The sequence below is a fragment of the Dryobates pubescens genome, chromosome 3 (assembly GCF_014839835.1).
Source record: "Dryobates pubescens isolate bDryPub1 chromosome 3, bDryPub1.pri, whole genome shotgun sequence".
Lineage (NCBI taxonomy): Eukaryota > Metazoa > Chordata > Aves > Piciformes > Picidae > Dryobates > Dryobates pubescens.
The window spans coordinates 161,583-174,484 of NC_071614.1; the positions used below are offsets into that span (position 1 = coordinate 161,583).

General features: G+C 43.3%; 1 protein-coding gene across 5 annotated transcripts in view; it reads left to right on the top strand.

Moving 5' to 3' along the window:
* The window catches only part of EYA1 (EYA transcriptional coactivator and phosphatase 1), a 120,449-nt gene that overhangs the window by 85,694 nt on the left and 21,853 nt on the right, over nucleotides 1–12,902 (top strand). For 3 of the 5 annotated variants that reach the window (XM_009904081.2, XM_054178834.1, XM_054178847.1), the window contains 3 exons: nucleotides 1,728–1,867; nucleotides 3,081–3,164; nucleotides 8,263–8,352. In XM_009904081.2, the coding sequence (XP_009902383.2) occupies nucleotides 1,728–1,867; nucleotides 3,081–3,164; nucleotides 8,263–8,352 (314 nt within the window). Of the gene's footprint in view, nucleotides 1–1,724; nucleotides 1,868–3,080; nucleotides 3,165–8,262; nucleotides 8,353–12,902 lie in introns of all 5 variants that reach the window. The other 2 variants (XM_054178827.1, XM_054178840.1) reach the window with 1 other exon arrangement.

Genomic DNA, 12,902 nt, shown 5'->3' on the forward strand with positions numbered 1-12,902 from the left:
GGGGCATGGGGGTGCAGTAGTGCTTGTGGGGGCGCGGGGGTGCAGTAGTGCTCGTGGGGGTGCAGTAGTGCTCATGGGGGCATGGGGGTGCAGTAGTGCTCGTGGGGGCATGGGGGTGCAGTAGTGCTCGTGGGGGTGCAGTAGTGCTCGTGGGGGCATGGGGGTGCAGTAGTGCTCATGGGGGCATGGGGGTGCAGTAGTGCTCGTGGGGGTGCAGTAGTGCTCGTGGGGGCATGGGGGTGCAGTAGTGCTCATGGGGGCATGGGGGTGCAGTAGTGCTCGTGGGGGGTGTGGAGGTGCAGTAGTGGGCGCGGGGGTGCATGGGGGTGCAGTAGTGCTCGCGGGGGGTGTGGAGGTGCAGTAGTGGGCGCGGGGGTGCAGTAGTGCTCGCGGGGAGTGTGGAGGTGCAGTAGTGGGCGCGGGGGTGCAGTAGTGCTCACAGGGGGTGTGGAGGTGCAGTAGTGGGCGTGGGGGTGCAGTAGTGCTCACAGGGGGTGTGGAGGTGCAGTAGTGGGCGCGGGGGTGCAGTAGTGCTCACAGGGGGTGTGGAGGTGCAGTAGTGGGCGCGGGGGTGCAGTAGTGCTCACAGGGGGTGTGGAGGTGCAGTAGTGGGCGCGGGGGTGCAGTAGTGCTCACAGGGGGTGTGGAGGTGCAGTAGTGGGCGTGGGGGTGCAGTAGTGCTCACAGGGGGTGTGGAGGTGCAGTAGTGGGCGCGGGGGTGCAGTAGTGCTCACAGGGGGTGTGGAGGTGCAGTAGTGGGCGCGGGGGTGCAGTAGTGCTCACGGGGTTGTGGGGGTGCAGTAGTGCTCGCGGGGAGTGTGGAGGTGCAGTAGTGGGCGCGGGGGTGCAGTAGTGCTCACGGGGGGTGTGGAGGTGCAGTAGTGGGTGCGGGGGTGCAGTAGTGCTCACAGGGGGTGTGGAGGTGCAGTAGTGGGTGCGGGGGTGCAGTAGTGCTCACGGGGTTGTGGGGGTGCAGTAGTGCTCGCGGGGAGTGTGGAGGTGCAGTAGTGGGCGCGGGGGTGCAGTAGTGCTCGCGGGGGGTGTGGAGGTGCAGTAGTGGGCGCGGGGGTGCAGTAGTGCTCACGGGGGGTGTGGAGGTGCAGTAGTGGGCGCGGGGGTGCAGTAGTGCTCACGGGGTTGTGGGGGTGCAGTAGTGCTCGCGGGGAGTGTGGAGGTGCAGTAGTGCTCATGGAGAATTACCGTCTTGAGAGTGCTTGCTGCAAAAGCTCGGTGTGGAGCAGATCTTTGCAGAGCACCCATAAATGTCATCTGCATAGCTGAGCACATTTAAGTTATTAGTTGAACTGCTCCTGACACTCTCAGGCCTGTCCTCTGTGCCACAGTTAGAAAGAACTCTACTTGTCTGGCTTAGATGGTGTATTCTAAAAGGACCCTGTCTGCAACCAGGGAATTTGGACAGGTGGTCAGTTCCTGTGTGGAATTGTTTTACACACCTGGACATTTTCTTCTTACCAGTCTCCATAATAGTTAACTTAAAGCACATTTAACAACTTAGAATGAAATCATGTTGTGTAACTGTTTTTTCATATAACTTGATTTAAATCATTCATGCATCAGTGTTGCTACTCTTCATTGTGTATTTAATTGGTTGGGTTTGGACTGTGTAGTGAATATCCTGGCTGTAGTACCTCATGTGAAGAGCAAGTAAGATGAACATTTTGCAATTTGAAGTGAGAGGTAAAAATGTCATTTCTTTGCTGCAGCAGAATACAGTACAATCCACAGTCCATCGACACCCATTAAAGATTCAGATTCAGATAGATTGCGGCGTAGCTCAGATGGGAAGGCACGTGGACGTGGCAGAAGAAACAACAACCCTTCACCACCACCTGACTCTGATCTAGAGGTACACTATACTAGATGCCTTTGACCTGTTACAGACTCTTATTTTTATCATTATTTTGCACAGTCAAGTGTTACTTACCTACTAAAAAAATGAAGTGCCGTGGGAGCTCCCTTTCTTTTCGTTCTTCAAACGCTGCTTTTGCAGAATGTAGAACTTGTCTTGTAAAGCATCTGCTCCAGAGAAGAGCACCTACTTTCTCAGGAGGATACTGGGGCGTTCTTCCTTCTTTTGATTAAATAAATGAAACATGCACACCCCCCCCCCCAAGCAAAACACCATTACAGACACACAAAAACCCAAACCAAGGCCCAAACCCCCCACAAACCTTCCCCAAGCTGAGGAAAGGTTTGCATTTGAACCAGAGACACAGTGAGTTTTGTTCTGTCCTGCTGTGCTCACATTCCTCCCAGTGGCCTGTGCTTTATGTTGAGCACGCATCTCCAGTGACACACTGCAGCTATGAGGGTCCACACCGCATTACTTTTCCTGTCCAAAACCTTAGCCCATTAGACATCATGGGAAATAGTCTCACCAGGATTTAAAATACTTGTATTTGGATGCTTTATTTTCATTGATATACCATTTTGTGTGTGGGCACAGGACAAATTTAAAGCACACATTCTCCATTGGTTGCAAGCAAAAGGGTTATTTACCGATGTCATAAATTCTTACACATGCAGCATCTAAGTTCATAATCCCTATTCTTCAGGTGCCTAAAATCCATTTTAAAAGGACTTGGATTAAGGAGATTTAAGTGTTTAGCAGCAATTTGCTAAATTTTGTTTCTAGGAGTAATTTTCAAGAGCAATTGTGTGAAGTTTGTTTTTAAGACTTACAGAAATACAGAGTTCAAACCCCAGGGATTTAATTGCCAGAGGCTTCTCTTCATTCATTTCAGTTTCTGTCTCACATCTGGCTTTGTACAGCGTGTTGTACAGTCGCGTTTGCTGTCTGTGTTTGACAAGAAGGATAATTCTGTTCTAATAGAACAATTTGATAAAATGGCAACAGTAAGAGGCTAACAGATTGTATTACCCTGTTCTGGAAAAATCATTGTTAGTTCTGAAAATAAATGGCAAGGAAGCCACAGGTTTAATCTATAACCATTTCAGTACAGTTTTCTCATTTGTGTGCTTACTCATTCGAATTTTAACTTTCCATTTCAAGTATCAGCTTCACAGAGGAACAGATTGATTTGATTCTCTTTTTGCAGAGAGTATTCATTTGGGATTTGGATGAGACAATCATCATTTTCCATTCCTTGCTTACAGGGTCCTATGCTAACAGATATGGAAGGGTAAGTGTCAAGAGAGTGATGGAAATTGTTGGTAATATTTGCTGTTCTGTGGTTGATACACAAGGAAAACCAGAACTTTAGCTGATTTTCTAGAGGCAAACCAGCACTGGTGTTTCAACACATACAAGAGTGAAGAGTAAGGCTGGTTTACATCTGCATATTCAGCCCTTCTGGTCATTAAATTATTAAATAGGATTGGGAGTAATACTTTGAGCACTCAAGGTTTGGTTTGTAGCTACAGAGTGCCTGAAACCTGTTGATATCCTCAACATCTGCAGAGGTTTACCTTCCCTCAGAGTGGAGGCCTTCTAGGAGTGACTCCCAAAGTAACCTCAGTGAACTGTGCTCAGAAGTGTTAGAGGAGTATCACTAGGTTTAGAGGAATACAGTTGGTTTTTTTCCCTTTATTATGTGTCAGAAAAGCAACTGAATTCAACAGCCTTGGTTTCCTAGGTGTTATTAGCTTGTATTAAGGTACTAGACACTAGAACTTTAAATGGTTCAACAATTCCTGTCTGGATACATACAGACAACAGCTTTATTGAGTATTAAACACTGACCAAGTTATTTTCAGTTTCTTGGGCCAAACCCAGCTGTTGCATGACACCCCAAAATCACCAAATCTGTGTCAGTTAGCTCAGAATGAGAGCACATCCCAGTGCTGCCCAAACCCCTCAGTTCCAGGACAATCTCCTCATTTGCTTGTCAGCAGCAGAGTAGTGCTGGAAAAGCCCAGTTAGTGGTTGCTGCAGAAGTGCTCATGAGGGCATTTTTTCCATTTGTTACTTATTCCCTGTAGTGGTTTCATTAAGTGGGGCCTGAACACAAACACCTCTCTTGTTGGATGCTTGAGGTTGAGGAAAGCAGATGGCATTCAGCTGCAAGTAGATAGGAACTGTGTGTGCAGAGATGGGGCAGACTCCTGACCGCAGCTCCACCACCGCTGGCACTCTGCCCAAGCTGTGGCTTTCGCCTGCTGGCTCTGGCTGCATGCTGTGTGCAGAGTCCTGCGTTGCTGAATGGCAGCCCACCATGGGTGCCGAAGGATGGTGGCATTGGTGCTTATGTAGTGAATGAAAGATCTTTTTGGCGAGGGGTAGCAACGTGCATGTCCCTGGCTCTCAGATGCAGTCATGAAAGTGTCATTCTTGCTTTGTTTTCTGAAAGTTTAATTCCTGTCGTAATTTCTCTTGGCTTATTGACAACTTCAGACAACAGTTAGCGATTTCCATAAACATTAGAGGAAGATTGTGTCAAATGTTCAAAGCAAACATGCTAAAACATGTATCTGTCATGAGAATTGCAGGTTTATTTGCAGCAGTGGGAGGTGCACAGTCTTAAGAGTGGTTCCTAATTATTTCTGGCATTTAAAATCACAAATCCAGATCATAGGTCAATCTGAAAACTTGTTGAAGGGATTTGCTGTTCTTTTCACCTCTCTTCTGCTTTATGAGTGAACCAACATCATGTTCTCATATATTTCTTTACTGTGATGAGGGCTAGAAATGTCCTTTAAAAAATTAAGCTGCTCACATAATCATTGAAATACAAAAGCTGGGTCTTCAAACAAACAAACAAAAATGCCCAATTAAATAACAGGGGGATTTGGCAACTTGGCATTCAGCTCTTTTCATGATGCCCAAGTGAGTTTCGTGGTGAATGACCATGAATGATGAGCAGCCCTGCTGCTGCAGGGTTTGATTTTTCTTTTCCTTATTCTCATTCCTCAGAAATTCTTGCTTGTGCCACCCTTTGCTGTGCAGTCTCACTTTCTCATCTGGTTTCATCAGCTGCTGTCCTTTGGCTGCTGCTCTGTTCTGCCTTCTCCCTGCTTTTGTCCCTGGCTTTGTTGGAACAAAATAATACCTAAACTGCTTTTTATTTAAGACCCATTTGAATTTTGTGAATTCCATGGAAATGTATGAAACTAGTAGAGGAATATGAATTGTCCTTCAGAAGAAAAGACAAAATATTTCCATTCGCTTTTGGAATTATTTTTTTCAAGATGTACAGAGAGAGAGCTATTGATAAATACAAAGTTATCTTTTACTTGAATCGGTATTAGAGCTCCTAACATCTCAAAACTTGTCCTGAGCCAGATGTCAGCTGATTCAGTTTTGGGATTTAGAAAAAATTAAAGTCCTTCCTTAGTATCTTGGAGCAGGTGGAACTGTGTCTCAGTACTGGTGCTACAATACCACGTTCTTGACCTGCATTTCCATTCCCCATGAAACCATTTATATTCAGAAGCTTTCAAGGAATTTTCCTTTACATTATAAGCTATTTTAATGTGGTTTAATATGTTTTAGAGATTGAGAAAAACAAAGCCTGGTTTCACTTAACCCTTCATTTGTGACATGTAGGCTTAAATGGAAAATAAGCCTTGTACTCAAAGTGAACTTTCCTGTTTTTCAGCTTCTTGTTTCTCCACAAAACAAAGAAATGAAGTGGGTAGAATTTAGAAATGACATACAGACAATGTTTTGGCTCCAATACCAGAATTCAAAACAAGGGGCCAGGTTAAGCAGTTTGACACTGGTATTTCTTTTCTTTAGCTCAACTCTACCTCCCTCAGATTTGTACCTGATTTTGACCATACCTGAAAAGATGTTCTGACTGAACCTGCAAATCCCAGCCAACAAGGAGAGGTTGTTAACTTTCCCCCTCATTGTGTGACACCTCACCATAATTAGTTAGCAATTAGCGGCTTAAAATTGCAAAAGAAGGTTTGGTATCTTAGCCTTGTCTTTTTTGAAGGTTTTCAGCCCCCACTGTAGTGTCTGACAGCAGTTTAATCTACTGCAGTGCCTTTAACCAAGCCCCTTTGGCTTTTACTAGGGCAGTTGCCAGAAGGTGACTTCACAGGTACTGAACACCCTAACCCAGAGAAGGCTTTTACCTCTCTTAAAAATGTGGGCACCCAGAGCTGCAGCCTGGCACAGTGCTTGTGCTAAGTGGAACATTCTGTAGGAAAAGATTGTGTTTAATTGAGGAATTAAGGCTGCTGTCAAAAACAGTCTGCTTTGTTTCTTCTTTTAGCTTTTATGATATTTAATCTGACATTTTCAGTAGGTGCCAATGATTTTCTTGTCTTTCTCCTAATTAAATTAACCTAATAAGCTGCACTATTTTAGTGTTACTTTACTGCCTGTTTTTTAAAAATAACTTGGGGTAAAATGGTTCACAGAAAGCTTTACAAAAAGCCATTTTTCTTCAGACTCAGAAGTGTGATAAAAACGTTTAAGTCAAGCATACACCGAGATTGAAATCTGTATCCACGGCCATTTGTTTAAAATTAACTATCTGCTTTCATAAGCAGCACCATGCTCTGTCTGCCCATTCATTCTGCTCTTCAAAGTTATGTTCCTGTTCATGGATGGAAGCTCAGAAGGGGATTAGTTCTACGCTGTTAAGTTAGCAGTAGCTAGTGATGGTCGTTTGCATCTAACTCCTTTTAATAACTAGGGCAGAGACTTCTCTGGAGTGACTCCTCCTAGAGCTCAGTTGCAACAGAAATCCTTGTGTGGTTTAAGAGGAAAGGCTGATGAGCCGTGAAAGGTGGTGGGGAGGTAATTGTGCACAGAGACAAGCAGGAATGTCAGAGGGAGAAGCAGCCTCGGGGTATCACCTGCTTCCCACCTCACCTGCCTACAGAAGAAAAATAAAGGAAGACTTTGGTCTGCAAATAGAGCAGTGTTAAAACAGAGATACATAATAATTTGTTCGTATTTTAAAGTTTTTGCATTGGAGCCAAGTGCTCTCTCTCTTTTTCTTTTTGGTGGTGGTGCCTGTTGGAATAGAAGGCTTGTTTTTAAGGGCAGAGTTCATCAAAATAGCATGGTGCCATTTTTCTTTCCCATTTCTAATGGCTTTTTTTTTCTAATCTGAGAAAACTAACTTACTCTTAACATCTATGAGTTCAGGAATACATGTTTTGTCTGTTCTATGTAGCTTTGGTTCTAAATTATTCTTTCCAAAATTCTTTTTCTGCTTAGTTTTACTTTGGTTGTGGTGTTTCCAGAAGGCAATCAGGCTGCCAACTCACCATTGCTTTCCAGCTCTTTGCTACTGACACATTTTGCCTTTTGACCAGTATTTATAGAAAAATGTGTGAAAGTTCAGAGATCATGTTGAAACACTCTAACTGCGATTGGGAGGTGGAAAAAGAAACTAGAGACTTCATCTCTTGGTTTTTAACTTGGAAATGTCATCAGGTTTAAAATACTGAACAAAGTAAAAGATGGATTGTGACTTCTGCAGTTCTATTTCAGATGCAATACCTAACAAACTATGTTGTCAGTAAAGGGTGCCACAAGAGAATAGAACTTGTTCTTTCAGACTCATGCTTCTTGGCTTTTATAGATGAGAAACTCTCTCTCAAATGTATGTGTTAGGCTTTCTTTTTGATTTTTTTCAGATTGAAAATACACAAAACACAGAACCCATTTTGAAACAAGATAAAAATCTGTAATGCATTTGGTAACCACAAAGCTGAACATGCTTTTTGAGTTTATTAGCTCAGTAAGGAGTAAGTTGTTATGGTAATTTCTGTAGAGAAGTTGAAGTGTGTTATGTATTAATAAACAATAGATTTGTTCACTCTGTATGGGTGGGCCAGACTCAAAACATAATTAAAGCATGGTTTTGTGGAGAATGAAGGAGTGGTTTTAAGTATAATTGCCATTGCAAATATAACATTGACATGATTTGCTTTAAACTCACTAGTTGTTCCCAGGACCAAATCCCCTCACTCATGAGCAGTGAGAGTTTAAGATGAGTACCAACAGTATTGTCATACCCCTGGCTAATCAGATAACTTGTAAAAAATCTGCAGAGGTTTTAGATGAAGTGAATTTGCCCTTTTGGCATAGAGGGGCAGGGTATTTGTGCCAGGAAGGAGCAAGGGTGACCACCCAGGTCCTGCTGCAGAGTCAGAGTCAAGTTAAAGTCTTGTTTTTGAATGTGACTGGTACAGGATTAGAGAGTGAGGAATGCTGCATTTAAAGTGTCACCCTTCTTGAAAGCAATTCCTCGTTTGTGTTCTGGTATGTGTGCTAGGCACAGCATTGATGGTGCACCCTTTAATTTCTTCTTTAAGGATCCACCCACTTCTGTGTCTCTCGGGCTCCGAATGGAAGAGATGATTTTCAATCTGGCGGACACACATCTGTTCTTTAACGATTTAGAAGTAAGTGTTCATGCCCTTAAAGCACACCCAGATGATCTGATGCTTGTCTCTTTATTTGTGGTGTTAGATGCTTTGACAATGGACTTTGATTCCAGAGTTTTGATACAGAAATGATTAGAAAATGCCATTACAATGTAGTCATCAGGTGCTACAGTAATAGCTACACTAAATATTTGCATTGGTGTCCACAGGTTCTGGTCATTTAAATGGCAGAGCTTTGTCCACGCAGCTCTTGGTATTTGTGACCACAGTAGACAAGTTTTAGAAGTGGCAGCAGCAAAAGTCTCTAAACACTGGAATTCAATAGTCTGCACAGGCCATTAAGTGTTAAACGTCAGCTTCTACAAATTGGTGATGTCTGGGTACGGATTCTCCCCACATCCCACTGTGGTCAGTCATCACTGTAACCTCAAGGGAAGTCAGAACCTTCTGCCTGCCCAGGCACTGGGTGTGAGGTGTTCTGTGTGGAGGTTTGTCCCACATAGCCTCTTGCTGCAGCCTGTGGTGTGCCAAGGGCTCTTTCAGCCTGTGTAGGCTCTGGCTTGGCAGTGCCTGTTCTAAAACTACCCAAACTGCTGAAAGAGGCTGTCACCAGAGTGCCTGACTGCTTCATCTTTAAAGGGAAAGAAGCAATTTCTGATCATATTTTAATAGCAGCAAAACATGAAAACAGTCAGATTTCTTTCCCATCATAATGAAGACAGCTGTTTATTTGAAATCCAACTGTTAAGCAAGCTTGTGCTGGGGCTGCCAACACACATTAATCATCAAGTTGTTGTTTTGCTGGATTTTAGAACAGTGTGGTACTCCAGACAGGCAAAAGAATCTAAAAGATTCAAATGAAACTTTTGCTGATCAAAGTTAATTGGCAGCAATTGGCCTTTAAATATTTCCTCATGTTTCCTTTTTCAAAATCAAGCAAAATACACCTTATTTAATAGATGAGCCAAAATCATTTGAAAAATGCCAGTGTTTGATAGACCTCAAATGTGGTTTGTCCAACATCTGTCCTATATTTTGATTTCTTTTCATCTAAAAAGAAACCACTCACAGATGATTTGGCAACTTAAAATGTAATGAAATTATTTAAATGTGCCTTTTTTTTCTTTCATTCCTTAGTAGCGTATATTTTTTATACTCACAAGAAAATAGATTATTTCTTTAAATTTTAGTGTTTTCTTTCACTAAGGTAGCTGTCTGTAAAGACAGATTTGCTTGGATTTAAGAAACACTACTGGTGAGTTGCATGCATAGGACTGATTTTTCAGATCTGTAGAAAATTCTAACACCACCAGTTATTTTCCCAATCTGTTTCTGATTTCTGGTTATATTTCATTTTATCCAGAGCAGAAAATAGTGCTCTATCTTCCCAGCATGTTCAATAAAGTTCAGTGTGTTTCATTTGTTGTGTACAGGCAGACACTTAGACTCGTAGTTACTCCTTCATATATGATTGTCAGAGCCACTGACTTCAGTGGAAGTTAATCAACTGCATTTAAGGGATAGCAGATCATCTTCTGCTCACTGCTGTGTCCCAGCCTTAGCTGTGCAGCACAGCAGTTGATTCTCTAAGGAGCCTTGGAGCTGTGAATGAAAATACTGCTTCTCTGGGTGATTCGTGGAATCAGAGCTCACTGGAAAAGCTTTTTCCCCATTGCCAAGCTGGTTTATCTTATTTTTCCAAAGTGTAATAGTTTGTATCTATATCCTACTCTGTCTTCTTCATGCACTGAGGCACTTAAGAGTCACCAGCTGTGTTCACATCCTTGAACATGAGCTCTAAGTCCTTACTTGTGAGGAACATGAGCTCCAATCTGATTATGCCCTGTCCAAGGGAATGAAGAGCATGTTCAGCTTGTGGGGGAGGGGGTTTGTACCTGCGGACTCACACGGCAAAGTCTTTAGAGCCTGCACCATGTGTGAAGCAGCACGTAAGGACTAGACCTGGTCACAAGCTGAGGCTTTCAGTTCAACAGAAAGCCACAGTTTGTGAAACGTGTCACAGTCGTGGTGTTTCTGAAGGACCATGTCTTCCTGGCATCACAGGTCGCAGTTCTTGTGAGTGAGCCTCACTGTTACTAGCAGGGCTTGTCTGGACCCAAAGGCCTGTGACCCCAGGGCAGATTCCTTATATCCGTCTCAGAAAATCCTTGCTTGGTGGTTTGCAAATTCAGGCTGCCCTGGAGTTTGGTGGGCTTCCATGAAAACTGCAGGCACTTTGTCTTGGCCCTACCTCAGGCTTAGAGCATCTGTTCTTGCTGATGAAGGATGGAATCTGGAAGACCTAATGGTGACCCTACTGAGGCCTTAGCTTTTCAGTTCATGTGCACAAGCATCTGGGCTGTAGGAACCAAGCATTTTGTGGGCAATGCTGCCAGCAGGCCACAGGGCTTTGGGCATCCTTGCCCAGAAACAGTGTGAAGACATGCAGGGCTGGGTTTGGGACATGTCCAGCTCACAGGGTAGACTGTCTGTGTAGACTGTCTGTGGGTCTAGGCATAACACAAACTGGGAAGCTGGAAGCTGATGCTCTCCTGCTCACCCAGGTTCAGAGGGAACCCTTCCTGGCATACAGAGAGGCTGAGTCAACAGGCAGGCAATCCTCTGTCACAACTTTGGCATGAGATGCACATTTTTGCAGATACCACAAGTTAATGTTCTTTAATAGAAGTTGTCTTTTCATCTGACGTGCTTCAGAGAGCTCTGATCAGAACGGCATTCTGGCCACCTCAGTTAGTGGGAAAGTATTTTGTCTCCTTATAAACTTCTGGAGACTGACTTAACATTTTGAAAGCCAAGGGCAGAGTTGCAGCAGTAATCTTTGCAGCACTGCTTGATTTGTGTGACCTAACTGCCTTTTCAAAACAGATTTATTTAATGTTGCTAAGTTAAATTCTAAACACCAGAGTAATTTTTTGGGCTACATAAAGTGACTCAAAGCCAGCACATGTCAGCTGCAAACTGGTTTACCCAGCCTAATCTAGTAGGGGACACAGCCAGGTAAATGAATCATCTAATTTCTTCTGTGTTGCTCTTTATGGGATAGTAATAATCCTGGTGTTTGTAATTGCCATTTTTCCAAATCACTGAAAGCATTCAGTCAGATCTCAGTGTCTGTCTCTGAAGTCAGTATTCTGCGTTTGAGTGAGGTGAGCAGCACTTAGGTTTTACAATTAGTTACTGCATCCTCAGTTTGTAGTAGGTTCTTAGTTTATTGACTTGGGAAAAAGTAAGAGCTGGATAATTCCATCGCTTTGCAGAGGTTTATTTGGAGTAGGTAATTCCAAAGCGATAGAGTAGCAAATAATTTTGGATCTTGAGCGACCACTTCTTAACCATCATTTTAAAAGGGGTATGACAAGTTGTTGAGCATATTGAAAGTGTTAACCTTTACTGATGCATAGCTTGATCAAAATACCACCATAAACAGTGTTTTCTTGCATTTGTAGTCATCTCATAATGAAATTGTCGAAGTATGAAAGGCAAACTAGTAGAAATTATTGCAGTTATACAGATCTGGATTCCAAACTCTGCATTTGGACATCAGAATAGGAAGTTTAGGTTTTCAGCACTGAAAATTTTCATTTAAATACCTCCTGCTCAATAGTAGAATTTTAATTGTGTGCAGGAGGCAGTAACTACCTTGATTTAGTGTTCTCAGGAGAATCAGAGCTATGTCATTAGAAAAGAATGTGTGATTTTGCACGCTGATTATGTTGTGATAGGGATAATGAGGCATAATATTTTAATGGTATGTATGGAGCAATTACACGTATTATGTGTTTCAGGAGAATTAGCAGTTTGATGAGAGGACAGAAATGTGACATCTGCTTATCTACATCTTGAGATACTGCTTATACTTACATATTTGTACTGACCCTCTTAAAGAGATTAGTTTATTCATTTCTTTGGCCTATCAGGTAAATATTAGAACAGAATATGTTAAGCAATTGCTGGTAGTGAAGGATTATGACCGTCTTAGTTTAAAAAGCTAGTTCAGTGCTTTGCAAACCTTTCATTCCAACATGATACCATCTCATTAGACCTGTAAGCTATTTTCTAGCAATTAATAATGCCAACCTTGGTGAATTTCTCTGTAGATTCTTTCTTAAAGTCCACCTGGGTGCATATTAAGGTGTTCCCGATGAAATTTCAGAGCCCAGTCTCTGTGTGTCAAACAGAGCTGCAGAACTGTGCTGTGATGACAGGGGTTGTGTTGCTTCAGCTGAGTGACCCTCAAAGGCACTGCATTAGCAGATGGCTTGCACAGACTCCTCTGGAGCTGTGCGTGGTCCCCACCCGCTGCAGCCCTATCAGTAAGGCCAGGGCAGGCAGGGGCCGCGGGGCTCTGTCTCAGCCCGGGCAGCACCTTTGCCCTCTGTCCTGCCCTCCCATGCTGAGGAGCTGCAGGAGAGCAGCTGTCTGCTTGGCTCTGACCGCTGCCTATCCACCCTGCCTGATAGAGCTGGAGTACTAGAGAAACACTGACATGTGGGAATGTACCTGCCTCTCCTGCCTTACAGTTTAAAGCACAGAATTAACAGTTTTAT